General features: G+C 39.0%; 1 protein-coding gene across 2 annotated transcripts in view; it reads left to right on the plus strand.

Annotated features, from left to right (window-relative positions):
- Positions 1-23,552, plus strand: part of LOC113897259 (contactin-associated protein-like 3) — a 238,670-nt gene that overhangs the window by 156,236 nt on the left and 58,882 nt on the right. For both annotated transcript variants that reach the window (XM_027549777.1, XM_027549776.1), the window contains exons 11-12: positions 6,313-6,419; positions 9,544-9,663. In XM_027549777.1, the coding sequence (XP_027405578.1) occupies positions 6,313-6,419; positions 9,544-9,663 (227 nt within the window). The remainder of the gene's footprint in view (positions 1-6,312; positions 6,420-9,543; positions 9,664-23,552) is intronic.

Genomic DNA, 23,552 nt, shown 5'->3' on the forward strand with positions numbered 1-23,552 from the left:
GTATAAAAATAGCTGTTGGCACTTTGGATGGCCTATATAGTCACTAATTGTAATTTTTTATGGCTCAACATCTAAAGACATGTCCTTATTCTCCATTCTTCTTATTACCAAAAATGTTCATTTTTCTCAGCCCTTTAGTCCATACCTACTAACTGCATGTCCAATGTACCATGAAATAGATTCACTTAAAAGCTCAGCAAAGCAGACACCCACGCCTGGGCTGTCTTTGGGCACTGTGCACTGTGCCCGGCCATCCGCCTAGCCCATGGGTCTGCCTGCCCCGAGCAAGTCCTAATGTGCTCAAGTGAAGCTGAGCTTTATTATTAAAATGCAGCTAGTTTTATAACTTCTATCCATCAGGCACAGGAATTAATAATTCATAGCGGCATTCCTCCTCACACTGCAAATACTGCAAAGATGTTTGAAATCTAAGGGGTACTTAGAAAACCTTCCTGAGCCACACAAAGACTTGTGCTCATGACACTCTGCCTTCCTGTGGCTCTGATGTCACTTTACAGGAAAGAGCTCCCTGTCCTTTGGGACGAGGCTGTGGGGTAAGGATAGCAGTGAGGAGAGATCGTGTCTTACACTCTTTGGGTTTTGGCCATTAGGATTTCATGTGGTATGACTCAGGCTACATAGCCCTTTTCAGGTTCCTCTTAGGCTTAAGTATTTGCCATCTGCAACCATGGACTGTGTTGATGGGGTCACTTTTTCCAGTTCCACTGCTTTTGATCTAACATTAACCTTCTAGATGCTAAATGCAAAATTGTGAAACATACATCTTGTTTTTTTTTAATAAATAATACATTTAAAAGAAAATTAATTACCACAAACTCAAACATTTTGTTTTTGAAAGAATCTTATACCCAAACAATTTTAGATAACCCTGTAATATTCTTTATCATAGAAGAGTCATCTTCATCCTATTAAAAAGTATGGAATCTATTTAAGCGAGATTTTAGAGAGTTTCAACTTATCAAAAAAAAAAAAAAAAAAAAGGCCAAGAAGCTGCTTTGTTCAAATGAGGGGCAAAGGGGATGGGCCATGCTTGGGTCAGGCCACCTCTTGAGCCCCAAGAGGATCTGCAGAACACCATCTGAAATACCACCACTCCAGATACTTGGTGACTTTGCTCTTGACTGTCCATTTCTTTAACTATTATTGTAATTTGCTGACTGTCAAATTATGGATAAGGGCTTCCCTGATGGCTCAGTGGTAAAGAATCCGCCTGCAATGCAGGAGACTCAGATTGGATCCCAGGGTTTGGGAAGATCCCCTGGAGAAGGAAATGGCAACCCATTTCCAATATTCTTGCCTGAAAAATTCCATGGATAGAGGAGCCTGGCAAGCTACAGTCCATGGGGTTGCAAAAGAGTCAGACACAATTTAGCGATTTAAACAACAACCACTAAGGTATGGATGCCCCATCCTATGCATTCACCTAGTAGACCTCTTCAGAAAGATAAATAATGTGGATACCATTTATTCTACATGTGAATCCCCCTGGTATAATCTGATTTTGAAGCTCACAATCTTAAAGTTGATGAACAGGTTCTGAAATTTGTCAGTAATTAACAATAAGCATGTCCAGGAAATACTTCAAAAATCTAATATTTATCTTTTTATTTTTTTAAGTAAAAATGAGTTTGCCTATTTCTAGTTCTTACTGACAGCTGAGATTTTTTTCTATACTTTTCCAAAGAAAGCCAAAATAGTTGTTTGGTTACATCTACCGGAATTTCAGTGTTTGGGTGCATAATTTGTACAGTATTAGAGGAGAAAAGAATCATTAAATAGCCAGATGTTCCCTTTCATCTTTTGTTTTTCCTACTTCCTTCCTAATGATGTTTGCTTTGCCTTTTCTGATTTCTAGATAAGTAACTGTAGGGGAGCAGAGTGGGATGAAATAGGGGGTATATGTTGATCTCTGTGCATTTCTACATGTTCACACTGTACTGTCTTCCAAGGAGAGTTCCTTTCATTACTATAAATCTCTCTTGTTCTTAGTACAATTTGTAGTAGTTTGTTATGGCACTAACAGAAAAATAATACAATATTTATGTAAAATTATTTATAAATTTATACACACATATTTTGGAGAAGGAAATGACAACCTGCTCCAGTATTCTTGCCTGGGAAATCCCATGGGCAGAGAAGCCTGGTGGGTGCAGTCCATGGGGTTGCAGAGAGTTGGACATGACTGAGCAATTAAGCATACACACACATTTTTTTTTTGAGTAAATTTCATATACTTGCCTGTATTGATTGAGTCCCTTACAATGAACATTTTTAATTAATACACTTCATTTTTTTAGAGCAGTTTTAGTCTTGCAGAAAGTATAGAGAGTTCTCCTCTATCTCTTCTTTTTCCAGTCTCCCCACACACAGCAAAATGTATTTTTAACATCTTGCATCAGCGTTGTACACTTATTAGAATTGATGAACTGATACTGATACATTCTTATTAACCAAAGTCCCTGCTTTACATGGGCTTCCCAGCTGGTAAAGAATCCACCTGCAATGTGGGAGACCTGGGTTCGATTCCTGGGTTGGGAAGATCCCCTGGAGAAAGGAAAGGCTACCGCTCCAGTATTCTGGCCTGGAGAATTCCATGGCCTATAGTCCATGGAGTCGCAAGGAGTCGGACATGACTGAGTGACTTTCACAGACACACTGATTTACATTATAGTTCATTCTTTGTGTTAGACAGTTCTATGGGGTTTTACAAATGCACCATTATGGTATCATGTACAGTGGTTTCACTGCCCTAAAAATCTTACATGCATCACCTATTCAATCATCCCTCCCTTTTCCCAACCTCCGGCCTGGAAATCACCAATCATTTTACTCTCTTCATAGTTGTGCCAATTCCAGGATGTCATGTGTAGGAATCATGTGCTACATACATAGCCTTTCATTTAATAACATGAATTTAAGACTCTTGCATCTGTTTTGTGACTGTACAGCTCATTTGTTTTTAGTGCTAAACAATATTATATACCACAAGTTTATCCATTCACCTGAAGGACATCTTGGTTCCTTCCAGGTTTTCACAATTAGCAAAGTTATTATAAAAATTTACGTGCAGGTTTTTGTATGGAAGTTTTCAGCTCATCTGAGTAAATACCAGGGAGCCCAATTACTGGGTCATGTAGTAAGAAGATGTTGAGTTTTGTGAAATATTGTCAAACTGCCTTAGAGAGTGCCTGTGTCATTTTGCATTCCCACCAACAGTGAATGAGAGCTCCTGTTGCCCTCATCCCTGCCGATATTTGGTGTTGTCAGTGCTTTGGATTTTTGCTTTCCTAACAGGTCTGTAGTGTTATCTCATTGCTTTAATTTGCATTTCTCTACTGACATATGATGCTGGAGATCTTTCTGTATTTATATTTGCAGTCTTGTTACCTTCTTTAGTCAGGTGTCTATTCAGATCCTTTGCCCAAGTTTTTAATTGGTTATGTTCTTCTTGTTGAATTTTAAGTGCGTGCATGCATGCTCAGTTGCTGTCATGTCAGATTCTTGCAAACCCATGGACTGTATAGCCTGCCAGACTCCTCTGCCCATGGGATTTTCAAGACAAGAATATTGTAGTGGGTTGCCATTTCTTTCTCCAGTTCTTCCTGTATTTTATACCCCAATCTTTGTTAGATATTTGTTTTACAAAAGCTACCTATTAGTCTATAGCTTATCTTTTCATTCTCTTAGTGTAATTCATAGAAAAGATTTTTTTAATTTACTGAAGTACAAATTACCATTTTTTTCTTTTGTGGACTGTATCTGAAAAGTCATTGCCAAACCAAGGTCACCTAGATTTTCTCCTATGTTATATTCTGAGAGCTTAACTGTTTTGCATTTTGCATTTAAAAATTCTGAGATCTAGTCTGAGTTCACTGTTGTGAAAGATGTAAAACCTGTGTTTATAATATTATTTTTTTGCATGTGGAGGCCCAGTCATTTTAGCAGTATTTATTGAAAAAATTGTCCTTTCTTCAGTGAATTGCCTTTAGATCTTTGTTAAAGATGAGTTGATTATATTTGTGTAAACCTGTCTCTGGACCTTCTATGCTATTTCATTAGTCTTGTTTGTTCTTTTGCCAGTGCCACATGGCTTTGATTTCTGTAGCTTTATAACAAGTCTTGAAGTTGGGTAATGTTAGTTCTTTGATCTTTTTCATTTTTAATATTCTCTTGGATCTTTTACTTTTACATATAAATTTTAGAATTAGTTTGTTGACATCCATAAAATTACATGCAGTGATTTTGATTAAGATTCTTTGCCTCTATTCAAATTGGGAATAACTGAAATCTTGACAATTTTGAACCTTACTCTCCATGAACATAGAATATCCCCACTTATTTAGATTATTTTTGTTCATCAGAATCTTATAGTTTTTCTCATATATATCTTGCATATGTCTTGTTATATTTGTATCTAAGTATTCTATTTTTTGATGGTGTCAATGTATGTGCTGTGTTTTTTATTTTAGATTTCAGTTCATTGTTCATTTATAAGAAATAATCCTGCACCTTTGCTCTCATCACTAATTAGTTTCAGAAGTTTTTTTATTTATTATTTCAGAATTTCTACATAGACAATCATGTCATCTGTGAACAAAGATAGTTTTATTTCTTCCTTCCCAGTCTACATAACTTTTATTCTGTTTTTTGTCTGATTACATTAGCTAAGATTTCCAGTATGCTGTTTGAATAAGAGTGGTGAGAGCAAATCTTTGCTTTGCTCTTAGACTTAGAAGAAAGCATTTTTGCTCCTACACTTAGAAGAAAGCATCTTGTTTCTCTCCAATAATATGACATTGCTCTAGGATTTTGAAAGTTTTTTTAAATCAGTTGATGAAATTGCTATTACTAGTTTCCCTAGGTGTTTTGTTGTTACTGTTTTTGTTTTGTTTTTTATCATGAATTGGTGTTAGAGTTTGTCAAATACTTTTTCTGCATCTACTTATAGTTTTTCTTCTTTAGCTTATTTGTATAATAGATTGAATTAATTTTCAAATTATTTTTTTCAGATTTTGGAGCAGGCTTTATACTTGCAATAAATTCCATTTGATTATGTTGTATATATTTTTATACATATTTGAATTCAATTTTCTATTACTTTGAGGATAGGATTTATTTTTGATAATGAAAAATTAAATAACCTCTTACAATTAAAATTTTAATCTTATAAACAAACATTAAAATCTCACCTTTGATTTTGATAAGTGAGATGTAACAATGTCCATGAGACATAAGTGGTTATTTGGTTTACCTGAGTGATTTTGTGGTTTATTTAGTTACGTGGGGAAAAATAAAAATAAGGCCCTCAGTCACAAGTTCACAAGTACTCTCTAATTCCTGAGGGCATTCTCAGTCTGACTAAAGTTGATGACATTCAGAATCCCTGGTACTGTGATACTACATGGATTAAAAAAAGTGTCTCCATTTTCCTGCCTTCTTCCCTTCTCTTTAAAATGTTTTCTTATGTACTAAGTCAACATGGCAATATATTACAGTGTGGTATACATAATACATCAGCTAGCTTTGGCTGCACAGTAGATTATCTTTAAAACTTACTAGCCCCAAACAGCAGCTCTTTGTTTATCTCACAATTCTGTATTTGCTGCTGGGCTCTCTTGTGCATCTGTGGTTGCCTGAGGGTTCAGCTGACAGCTGCGAGACTTATAATCCTCCCATTCACTTGTTCTATGGTTTTGAACCCACCAGAGTGACTGGACCACATAAACCAACCCCGGTTTCTCCATGTGGTTGTGCTTTCAGGGTTCAAAACTCAGTAAGTGAGAAAGCCCACTGCCCGAGCACTTTTCTAGCCTCTGCTGTGTCAGTTTGCTAATGCCTCGTTGATTCAAGCAGGTCACACGCCCAACCCTGATTCAAGATGGAGAAGTAAGCTATACCTTTTGATTGAAGTATCTGTAGGTCGCACTGCAAGGACATGGAAGCAAGGACAGAAAATGTGCTATTTGTGGCCACTGCAGGCAATTTATATCCTTAGTCATGTATGAAATTAATCTTGCCTTATTTGTGAAAAAGCAAACACGTTTTCTGATGTAATGAGATGTGTAGAAAATTTGCCTGTCATAAATACATGACAGCTGGTAGCATCTAATGGATTTTTTAGTCTGTAATTGATATTACATTTGGAAATTTCTATGACAGACCCAGCAAGTGTTGTCCATATTAAGTTTTCTGGTCAATTCACTGTTGTTATCTATCTTTCATTACAACACTTTAAGATACAATTTATCATCACCAAATGTGAGAAATAGTGCTGTGTCTGCTTTCTCCTAGGTGTTTGCCCAGCTATTGTGAACATGGGGGTGAATGTTCCCAGTCCTGGAACACCTTCTCCTGCGACTGTGCACACACTGGTTACATGGGCGCCACCTGCCATTCCTGTAAGCCTCGCACTCCTTTGTCCTGATTTCCATGTAGCTCTGTTTTTCTTTCCATTATTTTGTGTATATGTGCATGTCTGTGCAACTCCGTGCTAGAAAGCAACAACAAAAATAATTACTTTAGACATTAATTTTTGTCTGATTTATCTAATTTTTTTTTTTACCTTTTATACTTTTTATTTTGCATTATTTCATATGAGTGGTAAGGCAGCTTACAGAAATACATGTATCCTAAGACAGGAAAAATAGTAGGTGAAAGAAAATAAGGATAAGAAAATAAAATATAGTCAAAGGTAAAAATAAAATCTAGAATTCATGTTTTATAAACAACGTGTATAAAATTAAGCAGGAAGAATCTCAGCAGTGCAGGGTGGAAGCTAACCTGATTGGGTTTCTCAATATCAGTAAGGAGCCAGGTGAACACTCGGGTCCCTTTGGAATCTTGATGTTCTTTGTAATGATGGTGGTGGTTAATATACTGGAACTTACCATGTACTTGCATTATTCTAGCTCTCTTATTTTAACTCTTTTAATCCTTGAAACAACTCTAGGAGATAAATGTCCAATTATCTGTGTTTTGCACTTGAGAAGCTAAGTTGTTTACCCAATGTCACACTCTCGATCACCTCTCATTGGTGTTTCTTTTGTTTGGAACATCAGTCTCTTCTGAAGTAGTCTTTCATCTTTAAAGCTAACAAATCTTTATGGACGACTAATCCATTATCTACAAGAAACTTATGACAGAAAGCCCTGAAATGTCCTTGGTTTTCTAATTATTGGCTGTTGTTTAAGCTTTGGTTTTATTGTTTTCCTTATTTCCTTTTCATTACTGACTCTTCTGAAGCCTTCTCTCATAGCACCCCTCCCTCTTGGTCTTTAGAGACAGCATGATATGAAAATTCACTCATCTCACCGCATTCAGTCCCTCCTACTGGGAGAATACATTGCACTGTTAAGAACTCTTCCCTGTGAATTATTTAATTTTATTTCCACATATGGGAGAAAGACAGAAATTGGATTGGCATAAATTTGTCATTTTGGGAAGTGAATCCCAGGGAGGCAGGCATTGGGGTGAGAACCCTGAGTCCCCACCACTACCAGGGTTCTGCAGAGGAACTCCAAGTCTCTTGGAAGACAAAGGGAGATGATTCATGCCTTAAATATCCCCTAAACAAGTTTGGCCAGAGCAGTCCTACCTGCAACTCAATTTGCTATACTAGTGCCAAGTAAGAATTTACCAGAATAACTATTTATTTGAAAGGACCTAGACATCTGGGAAACCTGAAGCTAAGTGATTTTGCCCAGTCACAGTTTGGAATAGGGTAATCTCTTTTCTTAGAGTGTTCTGCATCATACTTATATGAAGAAGATACCAACTGAATATTAATGATTAAGGAGTGATGGCTAAATGCTATCAGTAACTGTGATCTAAACATCATTCCAAAAAACTCTGTATCATAAAGATTTAAAACTAACAGATATATATTATGTATTTTATATATATTATACATCCTGTTACACATATGTAAGGTTTTTTGCTTGTGGCCCATGATTTGGTCTAATAATTGAATTGACTTTCTTGGAATTCTGCAATTGATCAGTCACATGAAGATGAGATATTACCAAATCAATGTAAGTGATCACAAGACCATCAGGAGTCTTAAGTACACAATTAGTACATGTGTATGTTCTTGTTTAAAGCAAGTTTTCTCCTAAGTCATTCCTCCACTACTCTTGTTTTCCTAGGCAATTGCAGCCCCAACACAACACAGACACTGTTATCAATCTATGTGTATCCCTCTGGACACTTAGGTGGTTATAACCATGTGTATATATGATAGAAATGTCAACGTGAGTGGCCAAAATGCAAGCATGGTGGAAAAGCAATCCAAATTGCTTTTCCATCAGTGTCTCTGTGTCTATCAGTGTAAATGATGGTAACCATGCTGTTGAGTTGGGGGCAATCTAACTTGATACGTTTGATACTTGGCCATATTTAGTAAAAGGATTTTTTCCTTTACAGAATCTCTGGACAAAAAGCATTCCCTTCATGTTCTTGTTCTTTGAGATGCGAGAACAACCACCCCTAAACTTCTCCCAGGATTTTTCTTGATTATTTGAAATAAGCAAAGTTAGAAATGTAGGTAATCCAGTCATTATAGCATGGCATAAAGCCATATCCTACTAGGATCACTCTAGTTTGTGGATCTTGTCTAACTACCACTGAGTCTCTCTGTAATGCCAGATTTGATCCTTAGAGCTGACTTAAAGATCCAGTCCAACTCTGTGCCAGAATTAGGGCCACACTTCCCTCCCAGCAGCCGTTAGCAGCTTTTCAGGTTTTCAAAGGGTTTTTCCTGTCAAGGTAAAGGGTGATGCTCAAGAAAGCTGTTACTCGACTGATCATTCATTTAAATGCATGCTGAATATTAATTGAGTTCATCATCTACAGATGCTAATCACTTACCTTGTAAAACATTCATTGTATACATAGAAAATTCATTTATGAATTAGGATAAATTGAAACTACAAAGAGACTTTTCATATATATTATATATATTGTTTTGAATTTTGATTTTCTCGAATAATCATTTCCAAAGCATTTTAGGATGTTTCTTTTTAAAATGAACTTTAAAAACAGAATGAAGTAGAGCTGCTGATTTGTGAAATCCATCTCATTGAAAAAAATGCATTTCATGTGGAAATTGTCTTAAGTAAACAAAGAGTATAGTTACTGAGTAATTTTTTAAAAATAGCATGATTGTTAGATAATAACATATCATTTAGGGAGATGAAGCCAATGCATTTCAGATGCTTAGATATTGTGAAACAGCAAAGAATTAGACTAGAGTAAATCCAATTACCCTGATTTTGACAGGAATTCTGTGTTTCTAGAGCATAAGGTATTCAGATCCACATGTCCCATAATGATACTTCTTAAAATCTTTCACTCTGTGTCTGAGAATCTTTATGCTATCCGAGTGAAACAGGGGAACACTCCTCTAGAGAATATGTCCCTGAGAGCAAGGCAGAATGAGTGTTACTGGGGAAAATATCATTTAATTAACAATATGGAGGGATTCATTCTATTGTCGTTCCTGTCTGAGATCTCTGTCCTCTGCAGCTCTCTACGAGCAGTCATGTGAAGCCCACTGGCACAGAGGAAACTCTTCAGGGCTCTATTATATCGACTCAGATGGAAGTGGCCCTCTGGAACCATCCTTGGTATATTGCAACATGACAGGTATGCTAATAAGCTTTTTTAATGACAAACTCATGTAGCTGTGTATGAAAAATCCATATGCAGTAAGCAGAGTTTACCTAGTGGCAGCTTTACTTAGATGTGCATTTTGATTGTAATTGTAATATGATCATTAAGAAGTATTAAATGTAATGTTCTAAAATAGTTAAGAGGTGGTAATTAAAAGTTATGTCATTATTTTCCTGGAAATGTTCTTTCTTTATGCAAAAATTAGCAATAAATCGCTGTTTATTAATCTACAACATCAAAGGGTAAACTTTATTTCTTAGTTCATGTCAATAAGTGCCAAAGTCTTAGGAGAATGTTCACTTCTTAAATTTATGAAAATATCCATTTATATTCTTTTGAATCTGTAGTCAGGTGAGTTTATCTGCGTGCATGTGTGCTAAGTCGCTTCAGTCATGTCTGACTCCTTGTGTCTCTATGGACTGTAGCCCACCAGGCTCTTCTGTCCATGGGATTCTCTAGGCAAGAATACTGGAGTGGATTGTCATGTCCTCCTCCAGGGGATCTTCTGGACCCAGGGGTTGAACCTGCATCTCTTATGTCTCCTGGGTTGGCAGGAAGATTCTTTACCACTAGCACCACCACCACTCAGATAAAGCCCTGAGTTTATCTAAGGAATAATAAATGTTTCTAAAGTGTATATGGACTTCCCAGGCGGCACAGTGGTGAAGAATCCGCCTGCCAATGCAAGAGGCACAAGAGACCTGGGTTCAGTCCCTGGGTCAGGAAGATCCCCTGGATTAGGAAATGGCAACCTACTCCAGTCTTCCTGCCTGGAAAATTCCTTGGACAGAGGAGCCTGATGGGCTACAAGTCCATGGGGTCACAAAGAGTCAGACACGACTGAGTGACTAACACACACACCAAGTGTATATACTTCATCTAATAATACTATTCATGTGCAACTATGTAAATAATATTTCATCTTCCTTAAAAACCTGATTATTAATATGTGTTAAAGGACTTGTGTTTACATAGTGTTTATGACGCCTTTAATTCTTTAAAACTTTTTAATTTAAGCGCTCTGCCTAAATGTATAGGAGTGCAAAGGGCCAAAACTTCCACTGCATTGAATGACAACTGTCCTGATGGAACTGATACAAATTTTTATACCTCTTTCTACCTGTATCTGTATGTGTCTGTACCCATAAATTTTTCTCCATGCTCATATAAGGTTTGCCCAATAAAGAGGACAAACCTCCTTTAGAAAACTTTCTGTTACTCTGGCAGTGTAGCCCTAACAGATACTTCAGCAACCACAGAATTTGAGTGCAAATTCTGAGATAATTATCAGAAAAAATTCATCTATAGATGGTTCTTAGGTAACTATAAATAAGTTATAATTTGGTTTCTCTGTTGTTATGGCTCCATATCACTGGGGAAGGGTTGTAGATCTCACAAGGAGGAAATTATTTATGGGTAAAATTATAATGATGGTTTGTGAATAGCTTGCAATCTCGATGTGGTTTTTATATAAATACCTATTGTCATTTCATACATGAAAAAAATCTAAGCATTTTTGGCAGTGGTTAATATGTGCTCTGATCTAAATTCAGTCAAATATGTATTCCAGTCCCCAAACCACCCCCAAAGTTGTTACAGAAGATGCAGGAACTCCCAGGGCATTGCACTGGGTGTGAGTATGGCTGTTTGGGGCTTTTAGGCAAATATTTTATCATAAATACTGACCAGAATATTGCAGTGTGATGACAGAGTTAAATACATCAACTTACTTTTACTGAAAGATATGTGATCAGTGAAATATGTGAGGAAACGGCCCAGGGGATCTTTCAAGATATAGTGGATTCCAGTGGTTTATAACCTTCAAGTGATTCGATTTATGCTTTGATTTGCTTTCATTACCATGACTCAAGTGAATGCCAAGAATAAAGAAAGCTAAATAAAGAAGCTAGCATCCCAATAATACATTTCCTTTATATCAATTAGGTTCTTAATTATCACAAAAGTCTAGGGCATGTTAAAGATTTTCATATATATTATCTTGGGTTAATCCTATGATCAGAGTTCCATATACACTGAAAAATTCCAAGAATCATAGAAAGGCAGCTGCTGATGCTGCTAAGTTGTTTCAGTCGTGTCCGACTCTGTGCGATCCTATAGACGGCAGCCCACCAGGCTCCCCAGTCCCTGGAATTCTCCAGGCAAGAACACTGGAGTGGGTTGCCATTTCCTTATCCAGTGCATGAAAATGAAAGGTGAAAGTGATGTCGCTCAGTCCTGTCCGACTCTGTGCGACCCCATAGACAGCAGTCTACCAGGCTCCTCCATTCATGGAATTTTCCAAGCAAGAGTACTGGAGTGGGGTGCCATTGCCTTCTCTGATAGAAAGGTAGAAATAATCCCAAATAACATGTCCCAAGATGAGTAAAGTTTCAAAGGTATTTGCTGATAATTAACTGTTGGCAGGCTTGGTAAGGCTGAGATCAAGTTTATAAGTGTGCCAAGAGAAATAACTGAGAGCTGATTGCCTGATCTTCTCCAGTTTATGGTTGTAATAAAAGAGAAACATTTTAATCATCATAGTGAACACATGATCTAAGCTTTGCCATGAAGCTTTAGTTGTGCATATTTCTAAAGCCCGTTTGGAGTGTGTAACTATGGCAAGGTGTTCTGTTTTGATACTGATTGCTGCAATAGTGGATACATTTTGATTCCCTGGAATTGCTATTACCTCTTCAGAGTGAACCTAGGTCCCTACCACCATAGACAAGAATAGTTATCAAAATGCGAAGGGACAGTAAAAACAAATGCTCAGCTTTTGATTTCAATTAACTTAGGATAATACTTGATTATATATAAGCATGTTTTTCTTACCCTAGAGATAAGAAAGAACCTCTAAATAAGGGAGGGAAAACGTAAAATCTACTGATTACCCATCCTGATTAATTTATACACATGATAGCCTTGAAAACTGTCTGCCAAGGACATGAATCATTCCCTTTCCCAGGGTGACATGAAGAAATGTCCAAGTTAAGGCACAAAACTGAAGAGATGCAAGAAAACTTCTGACAACATTGAACACGTGTGCTCAGCGCCTGCCCTGAGCCGACACAGCTGGAGTCATAACAGATGGTGAATCTGAACACCTCCCTCCCATGGTCTGGGGCACTTTTTTGGGTGGAGAACCAAACCCTTGCCAGAAGCAAATCAAATACATGGCATGTTATAAGGCAGCGGGTGCTGTGAAGCAGAACAAAGCAGGGAATGGGGCACAGACTGCAGAAGGAAGGGTTACAGTTTTAAATAGAGAGATCAGGAAAAGACTCAGTTGGAAATTTGACATTTGCACTTATTACATCAAAGCAGCAGCACTGAGACAAGAGGAGGTGGAGCCTTCACGGGGAGGGAGCAGATAAGGGTAGAAGGCCTACAGCCACAGGGAGCCTGGGCTGTTGGACAGACCCAGGTGGAAGGACCAGGAGGTGGCCTTCCCTCAAGTCATGTGGCTGGAAAGGGGCTGGTCCAGATTTCACACAGTTAGGACCTTTAACCATCATGATGCACCAAGAGGAAGCAAGGCGACCGGTTAGGACTTTGCTCTAGTAATTTAGCCAAGATGGTGGTGATGGTGGGGAACAGGGTAGGAGAGAGGAGGAGGAGAGAAAGATTGCTTTAGAACCACTGGACTGGATATGGACAGAGAGAAAGGGAGGAATCAAGCAGGGCTCCCCTGTTTGGATCTGACCCCTGGAAGAAAGGTGCAGTTACTGTTTATGGAGATGGAAGGACCATGTTTTAATGGAAGACCGGGATTCCAGTTGTGAGCATGTGAAGTTTGGTTTGCCTGTTGGTCATGTAATTAGATAGTAGGGATCTCTTGTTTATAAAAACAAGTGTAATATATCTTCTTAAAGCTTACCGGGTGGTTATAATATCCTTGGTGATACAAACTTTAAAAAATATAATTTGTACTGCGATTTTACAAATGAACCTGACCAGCAGGCTGTTATTTGCTTTCCTGTCACCAGTGGACACAGTCCAGCAGGATGAGTTTTTTCCAGGTCCCTACATGTTTGTCCCCCTAGGGAAGCTCTGCTTTCTACAGAAGGATCCTTTGGCAGCATCCAGGAAAGGCTGTATTATTATTATTAAGCTTCTCTACAGATGCTTAGGGTTTTCCAGGTGGCGCTAGGCTAAAGAACCAGCCTGCCAAGGCTGGAGACATAAGAGATGTGGGCTTGATCCCTGGGTCGGGAAGATCCCCTAGAGGAGGGCATGGCAATTCACTCCAGTATTCTTGGCTGGAGAATCCCATGGACAGAGGCGCCTGGGAGGCTACAGTCCATGGGGTCACAGTCAGACAAGACTGAACACAGCACAGCGCAGGGATGCTTATTTGCACACAGGTTTAGAAACCATAGTTGTGAAGCTGAGGAGCTTTGATTTCAGTGAGCACAGCCTCCTCTATCTTCAAAAAATTAAAACGGAATGGGAGTAAAGGGCACCACACAGTGGAGAAATAAAACTAATGGAGATGTAAAATTTTGGTGCTGCTATTCATTTCACAGTCCAAGCAATTATTCTGTTGTTCCTATTAATGTAGGTTGCTGTGGGTGAGGTTGCACGATCCATCATTGAATCCTTGTGGCAATGATTTGTCCACAATGCAACAAGAATTGTTCACATGTATTAAGATAAAGTCTAAGACATTAATTCTCTAAAGTAAATATTTTCTAAACACTCTAACTTAATCTTGGAAAGTTTTAAGAGCTCTAAGGTGTATGTGTATGTGTGTATGTGTTCATGAAAATCATTGCTAATAATTTAATGATTTACATTGGTATGTAAATGTCTATTATTAAAGCATACTTAGTAACTATGCCTTTATATTACATTGCAAATGAACAAACATTAAGTCCAGATTATTGTATCACTATGACTTTTGCATAATTAAGTTTTTTAGAAAAGTTTGTGGTTGCCTAACTCTTACCTAAAACTCCTGAAATTAGTGTAGTCTTGTTCTATGTGAAAAGATTAATGTTCTAAGAGTTCTATAATTGCAATTAAGGTAGAGAATCAAATGGATCATGGAGATGGAGTGCAAGAGTTAAATATTTCAGTGAAGATTTCCAAATAATATTAAATGCCAAGGATTTTTTTAAAACTCAAAGCCATAAAGAAAGCAGTGGCATACAGGCCAAATGACCAACTACCTCCAACAGCTAGGCAACAAAATATTTAACTGAAAAATTTTAAAATCCAGATTGTTCCAAGAGAAAATCCAAAGAATGAGCCAGGTTTATAGCTCAGTGGTAAAGAATCTGCCTGCCAATGCAGGAGACTTGAGTTAGATCTCTGGGTCTGGAAAATCCCCTGGAGTAGAAAATGGCAACCCAAACCAATATTCTTGCCTGGAGAATCCCTCGGACAGAGGAGCCTGGTGGGCTACAGTCCATGGGGTCACAAAGAGCTGGACACTACTGAGCACGCACACACACATAGCTAAACAGTTCTTACTGATCCAGGGGTCACATGAGTTGCCCTCAAAGTCTTTGTATTGATAGAGGAAAGATCTTAGGGTCCTGATTCTGTTCTTCCAACCTGGAAATATTTACGTTATAGTAATTTCTCCTTCTCCATAGGCTGCAGTGCCTGTGGACAATTAAACATTCTTTAATTATTCAAAAAAACAAGTACTAACACTTGGAAAAATATACCCAAAACAAAATTCTAAACCAATGATTAAAATTAAATCCTTGGTAATAGCCTTCAGAAATGTAGTCCTAGGACCTACAAAAAAGTCCTATAAAATGACACTCTTCAAGTCTTTTTTTAGCACCTTTAGTACTGAGACATCCACAACGAGACAGAAAATGAAATATTTTGAATGGACTGCTTGTGAAATTTGTTGATGGGTCTATTCCCTTTCTAAAGAGAAGGAACAGAACATGATTTCTTTGATGACAATATGAGGAGGGTCAATATCTCTCCCCACTGAGATGGAGATGACTGTGTCCACACTATACCCAGGATGTTAGTATTAGTCACTCAGTCAGTCTAACTCAGTGTGATCTTATGGACAGTAGCCCTCCCAGCTCCTCTGTCCATGGAATTCTCCAGACAAGAACACTGGAGTGGGTAGCCATTCCTTCTCCAGGGGTTCTTCCCAATGCAGGGATTGAACCTGCATCTCCCACACTGCAGGCAGATTCTTTACAAACTAAGCCACCAGAGAAGCCCCAGGGTAGTTGTTTGCTATTATAACATCATAGTTGTGAGGTTCAGAAACTGGGTCTTAGACAATGCACTGTGAGAATGACTGTTGCTGGAAGAAAATGGGTTGCAGTCAGAGCAGTGACTCAACTTCTGGTCCATAAGAATCCCTGGAGGCTTAATGAACAAGCTGAGGACTGGGTCTATTGCCTCCCTGACCATTCCCGCTTCAGATCTTAATTTATTTACTACTGCTACTGCTAAGTCACTTCAGTTGTGTCCGACTCTGTGCGACCCCATGGACGACAGCCTACCAGGCTCGCCCGTCCCTGGGATTCTCCAGGCAAGAACACTGGAGTGGGTTGCCATTTCCTTCTCCAATGCATGAAAGTGAAAAGTGAAAGTGAAGTCGCTCAGTTGTGTCCGACTCTGTGCGACCCCATAGACTGCAGCCTACCAGGCTCCTCGGTCCATGGGATTTTCCAGGCAAGAGTACTGGAGTGGGGTGCCATTGCCTAGCCAGTTAATAATGCAGAACTTTTTACTCATTATTATTGCTAAGTCACTCACCTTCATGCAAACCAAGCAGTTGTGTTTCTTTTCTTGAGACATAGTTGATTTACAAGGTTGTGTTAATTTCAGATGTACAACAAAATGATTTAGTAGTACAGACATCTATATCTATTTTTTTCAGATTTTTTCCCCTTATAGGTTATTACAAAATATTGAATATAGTTCCCTGTGTTGCATAGTAGGTCCTTGTTGATTATCTATTTTGTATATAGTAGTGTGTATTTTGGAGAAGGCAATGGCAACCCACTCCAGTACTCTTGCCTGGAAAATCCCATGGACAGAGGAGCCTGGTAGGTTGCAGTCCATGGGGTTGCAAAGAGTCATACACGACTGAGCGACTTCACTTTCACTTTTCACTTAAATGCATTGGAGAAGGAAATGGCAACCCACTCCAGTATTCTTGCCTGGAGAATCCCAGGGACTGGGGAACCTGGTGGGCTGCCATCTATGGGCTCGCCCAGAGTCGGACATGACTGAAGTGACTTAGCAGCAGCAGCAGCAGCAGCAGTGTGTATTTTGTTGTTGGTTCAGTTGCTCAGTTGTGTCTGACTCTCTGCAACCCCATGGACTGCAGTATGCCAAGCTCCGCTGACTTTCACTATCTCCAGGAGTTTGCTCAAACTCATGTCCATTGAGTTGATGATTCCATCCAACTGTCTCATCCTCTGTCACCCCCTTCTCCTCCTGCCCTCAATCTTTCCCAGCATCAGGGTCTTTTCCAATGAGTTGGTTCTTTGCTTTAGGTGGCCAGAGTATTGGCGCTTCAGCATCAGTCCTTCCAATGAATATTCAGGGTTGATTTCCTTTAGGATTGACTGGTTTGATCTTGCTGTCCAAAGAACTCTCCAGAGTCTCTCCAGCACCACAGTTCGAAAGCATCACTTCTTCAGTGCTCAGCCTTTTTTATGGTCCAACTCTCACATCCGTACATGACTACTAGAAAAACCATAGCTTTGACTGTCGAGACCTTTGTTGGAAAAGTAATGTCTCTGCTTTTTAATATACTGTCTAGGTTTGTAGTATGTATATTTTGAATCTAAAAAATGATACAAATGAACTTATGTACAAAATATAAATAGGCTCATAGACATGGGAAATAAAATTGGTTACCAAAGGTGGTTACCAAAGGTGAAAGGAGGGTATAAATTAGGAATTTGAGATTAAAATATATGCAATTGTGTTTCTTCAACAGCCATTTTCCTGTGTCGGAAACTGTGTCAGGTCTCCAGCACTGTGGTTTAGCAAAGGGCAGTCAGTCCAGTTGTCTTACACACGACACAAGCTATTTTTGGAGCGTGAGAAGTAGATTTATTACTATAAGAACACTTATAAGAGATGTAAGCAGTAAAGAGAGGGGATTCTGCCAAGCTATTTTTTTAAGTCCTTTATAGGCTGAGTGCTGATAGCCCCATACGGCTATGTGTTTAACGTTTGTTTATTAGTATAAATTTTCTTCCTTTCTTCTCTCTTTTGCTTGAATTCCTGTCTTGGCATAACCAGACAGCTCCCTTTTCAGTTACCCATTCAGTTCATACATTCATTCAATCATACACACTTTATACTACGAAGTTGCAGGCACTAAGCTATATGTGAGGAATGAAAGGGAAATTAACTGTTCTCATAGACCTTCAGATGAATGAGATAGACAGATGTTAATTCAACTAACGAACAATGTTATGAATATCATTAGGTCTACATTTGCTATTTTAAGTAGATATCAGCACTTGTTGGAAATTTGTCAAAAAGAGGTGGTAAGTATAGACTGGAGAGTTCATTCACGAGTAAATGCATAGTTGCTGCAACATATATTTTCTTTGCTTGTAAAAAGTTGGGATTTCATTGTTCTCTTCTCTGCTCTTGAAAGTTGAGATTGGCAGGAAGCATAGCATTATTGTGCATTCATTACATGTAGCAAGTTTTGTTTGGAACTAGTGTTTCTTACAAAAAATGTTTTAAAGTTGAAATGTTGGAATTTTTAAGGAAAATGAAAGAAGAGCTGCACTTTGATGATTATCATATAGAGTGAACCTGCATTTCTTTTATACTGGCTTTTGCCTGGAAAGAACTCTTTTCCACCTCCACTGGGGAGACATTATTCTGACTTGCCTCTTGACACTTGTAAAGGTAGTTCGTAAAACATGCAGCGTGGTGTGATTGGCGATGCAGAATTTCTGGGGCAGGACCAGTCATGGTGCCCAAAGGGTGAAAAAACAAATGCTTCAGGAAAGCTTATTTTCCTGCTTTTCTGTCAGCCACACAGTCTGCCCCAACCTTGTGGGTGGGCATAGTGAATGGTCTGGATGAACAATAAAAATATAGATGCTCAGAGGGCCGCTAGGCCAGAAACATGCCAGATTCACGGCCTTAGCATTCAAAGGTGGCTAGAACGATAGCATTTGGTCTTCAGCATTTACTAAATACGGAATTGGAGGCTCAGAGATTTTTTTTTTTTACTTTTCTAAGACCATTCCTCCCCTGTGGCTCAGCAGTAAAGAATCCTCCTGCAATGCAAGAGATGCAGCAGGAGCTGCAAGTTCAATCCCTGGGTCAAGAAGATTCCCTGGAAAAGAAAATAGCAACCTACTCCAGTATTCTTGCCTGGAAAACCCCCCGGACCGAGGAGGCTGGTGGGCTACTGTCTATGAGGTTGCAAAGAGTTGGACATGACTTAGTGACTAAATGAGACCATAGGTTATAACCCATATCTCTTACTGACCATGACCCTGTACTCTGTCTGTATTTAATTTTATGAATGAATTATATAATGTGCTCTTTGAGAAAATTATTTTGCTCTGGAGCTGTATGATGGGCTGACACACAAGAGGAGATATTAATATCTTCCAAAAACTGAGCTCCTAGGAGGTTCCAGATACAGGGCCAGGCACATATATATATTGCCTGAAGACAATATAAGTCATGTTAAGTAAATGTCTATTCTTGCTAAATAGCAGATGTCTGTCCTTATGAATGAGCAGACGCACATTCAGTGTGGCCTAGTAAGTGAAAGCATCATCCTCTGAAATCCCAAGAAAGAAGGCTGTGAAGTAGCTACATTCCCTTGAAGCTATCAAGTTGTATCCTATAGCATTTTCTTGTGTTAAAATATTAAAGTAAGCCAAAAAAGCCTCAAGGCCCCAGAATTACGGCAGGAAGGGCAACCCTTAGGAGGATGCTCCTATAATATTAATCAGGAGGGACCCGAGATGTGGGGCCAGGATGAGTGCCATCTCTGGGCCCCCCAGGGCCTGGCAACTGTCTCCTTAGAGCTGTCATCACTTCTCTTCAGTAAAATGCACACACCAGTCATCCTCAGCTTTGACAAACAGATGACATGGCAGGGACCAGAGCCTCTGCAATCTAGGGCAGGGCCAGGTGAGAGCTGACCATCATCTTCCTCAGGACACCCTCTGAACATCTGGAGTAGTAGGCTTGGCCTTTACTGGCCCTATGAACACATAAATGACCAGGATCCAGTTCTATTTTCATTGGAAATATAGGAGAGGGCTCAGGTGAGTAAGACTGGCTGGAAAAATTACAGACCTTAGGACTCTTTGAGAAGTTTACTCAGAAAGCTCAGTGACTTACACTGTATTACTTAGAAATGTGTGGCTAAATTACATAGTTTCATGAATTTAGTTTTGCAAGTGAGTTTTTCTAGACTTCATTTCCTTATCTGTGTGGCAAGACGGTTGAGGTGAATAAAAAGTGAAAGCTAGTTGTAATGATATTTATTTCTGTATAGTAACACAATTTCTAAGAAGGCTGTTTTGGGTCTCTATTGTTGTTCAGTCCCTAAGTCATGTCTGACTCTTTGCAACCTCATGGACTGCAGCATGCCAGGCTTTCCTGTGCTTCACGATTTCCCTGAGTTTGCTCAAATTCATGTCTATTGAGTTGGTAATGCCAGGCAACCATCTCATCCTCCATCAGCCCCTTCTCCCCCTGCCTTCAGTCTTTCCCAGCATCAGGGTCTTTTCCAGTGAGTCGATTCTTCACATCTGGTGACCAAAGTATTGGAGCTTCAGCTTCAGCATCAGTCCTTCTAATAAATATTCATGGTGGATTTCCTTTAGGAGTGATTGGTTTGATCTCGTTGCTGTCCTTGCTGTTCATCAAGAGACTCTAGTTCTTCCTCACTTTCTGCCATTGGGTGGTATCATCTGCATACCTAAGGTTATTGATATTTCTCTACTGTAGTATTCAGATTATCTTTGTGGGTTCAGGAATGGCTGCTAGTGTTTACATCTGTCTATCCTTATTTATTACCCTGATTGCATCTTCTTGACTAGCTCTGTCTGGAGATAGATGTGACAAATTAAATCATCTGGCATTTTGCCTTCTCAGTCTTCTCAGAACATGTACCCTCAAAAAAAAAAAAAAGAACATGTACCCTCTTCTCATCAGAAGAAACAAAGGCAGATGGCTTAATTTCAAAAAATGTTCTATTTGGACACAAATGCTAAATGCTGGGCTCGATGAATCACAAACTGGAATCAAGATTGCCAGGAGAAATATCAATAACCTCAGATATGCAAATGATACCCCCCTTATGGCAGAAAGTGAAGAGGAACTAAAGACTCTTTTGATGAAAGTGAAAGAGGAGAATGAAAAGGCTGGTTTAAAACTCAACATTCAAAAAACTAAGATCATAGCCTCTGGTCCCATCATTTCCTGGCAAATAGATGGGGAAACAATGGAAACAGTGTCAGACTATATTTTCTTGGGCTCCAAAATCACTGCAGATGGTGATTGCAGCCATGAAATTAAAAGGAGCTTGCTCATTGGAAGAAAAGCTATGACAAATCTAGACAGCATATTAAAAAGCAGAGACATTACTTTGCCAACAAAAGTCCATCTAGTTGAAGCTATGGTTTTCTCAATAGTTATGTATGGATGTGAGAGTTGGACTGTGAAGAAAGCTGAGTACCGAAGAATTGACGCTTTTGAGCTATGGTGTTGGAGAAGATTCTTGAGAGTCCCTTGGACTGCAAGGAGATCCAACCAGTCCATCCTAAAGGAAATCAGTCCTGAATATTCACTGGGAGGACTGATGCTGAAGCTGAAACCTCAGTACTTTGGCCACCTGATGATATGAACTGACTCACTGGTAAAGACCCTGATGCTGGGAAAGATCGAAGGCAGGAGAAGGGAATGACACAGGATGAGATGGTTGGATGGCATCACCAACTTGATGGACTTGAGTTTGAGTAAGCTCCAGGAGTTGGTGACAAACAGGGAAGCCTGGCATGCTGTAGTCCATGGGGTCCCAAAGAGTCACACACGACGGAGCGACTGAACTAACTGAACACAAATAGGACTTCATTTCAGGCATCTGTGGGAAAAGGAATTTTTACCTTCACTTTCTTTGAGGTTTATTTCCAGATCATGAGTGATGAACCTACCAACTATAAAGGCATCAGATTTTTCATAATGAAGCCTTATTTTCTGTCTACTTCTCAGAGAAATGGAAATGAGTATAGTAGATATGCTTTCAATGTATATTTACCTGAATGTGTAAAATAAAGAGCTGGTTCTTTTTCATAACTGATTGTTTTGCTATAAAAGACTCCTTGTATAATCCAGAGGTCTATTATAAAGTATAAAATGTGTTGCCAGTTGCAAAGTGAATATAACTTGGCAAAAAGGAAAAGCAAATCAAACTGAAGGATAGCATATGATGTGGTCAGTGTGATTACTATGAAACATTAAACCAAACCAGCAAATTAACTTGGCTACAGGTTCATTTGTCCAGGCAAAATGGTTGACCAAGTGCCACCAATGGTCTCCCTGCTCCTGTGCAGAGGAAAGACCCCACTGAGTTCGATTAACATGTTCTGAAAGGGTCTAGTTTAACGATAGTTCAAAATTCGTGTTTAAATTTGCCCATGATTAAAAAGTAGCTCAGTCAGTAAAGAGTCTGCCTGCAATGCAGGAGACTGGGTTTGATTCCTGGGTTGGGAAGATCCCCTGGAGAGGGAAATGGCAACCCACTCCAGTATTCTTGCCTGGAGAACCCTACGGGCAGAGGAGCCTGGCAAGCTACAGTCCATGGGGTCGCAAGAGTCAGACATGACTTAGCAACTAAACCACCACCACCACCACCAAAATTAATTACTTCAGGTCCAAAGCTGTGCTTCAGACTACCTTGAATAACAGCTAAGTTGAGCAAACTCCAGGAGATAGTGGTGGACAGAGGAACCTGGCATACTGTAGTCCTTGGGGTTGAAAAGAGTTGTACACAACTTAGTGACTTAACAACAATTTTTCCATCGTACTGGTCACGTTAATTCATTAGTCTGTCTCCTTGTGCTTGAAAATTAAGGTTATGTGGCATGTCAAAGGTTCATGGTTTTGAAATCTATGAAAATAATATGTTGTGGAATATTAGAGAAATATAATGTGCTGTTGTTGGGGTATTTTAAATAATATTTCTAGAAAGAGCAGTCATTTAAAGTATTTTTCAGAAGAGCAGTTTTGAGGTTCTTTTCAACTGTTTCCTTCTCTCCACTCGAAAAGATTTCTATTATTATACCTTAACCATGCAAGACCATAAATCTATCATACTGACCACTAGCCTATATGAACCATTCAGGCACATCATTTTTCTTTGTGCCCTAAGCTATGAAAATAAATGACGCAGTGGCACTGGAATTGATGAACTCCCAAGCTTAACACAGTCTTCTGCATGAGTCCCTGTACCTTCATTTCATTTGAGGGAAGAAACCCTGGGGGTGAATGGGAGTAGGTAATTACCAAAAATAATACCAGACCCATTTAAGTAATTTTCCAGGAAAATGTTGAAATGTAAAATGTCTAGTGAAAACATGAATAAGGAGGAAACAAAATTTATGGATTTCAAGTTGCCATGGGAACACTCACAGCCCCCTCTAGTGAGCAGATAGGTAGGTGATCCATTAAGTCTTTTTTAAATAGAATATAAAACTGCATTGGTCATGTTGACTCACAGTTTGTTCCTGTTCTTGCTAATTTTTGCATATTTTATCGTGTTTTTCCCCATAGGCTTTGAACCAGAGTTTTTTCCATGGCCCTTGGGGTTCTTTTCCGAGTCTCTCCATGTATTTCATGTATTAAGGGTTTGTGAGCACCAGCACATGTTA

The sequence above is a fragment of the Bos indicus x Bos taurus genome, chromosome 8 (assembly GCF_003369695.1).
Source record: "Bos indicus x Bos taurus breed Angus x Brahman F1 hybrid chromosome 8, Bos_hybrid_MaternalHap_v2.0, whole genome shotgun sequence".
Lineage (NCBI taxonomy): Eukaryota > Metazoa > Chordata > Mammalia > Artiodactyla > Bovidae > Bos > Bos indicus x Bos taurus.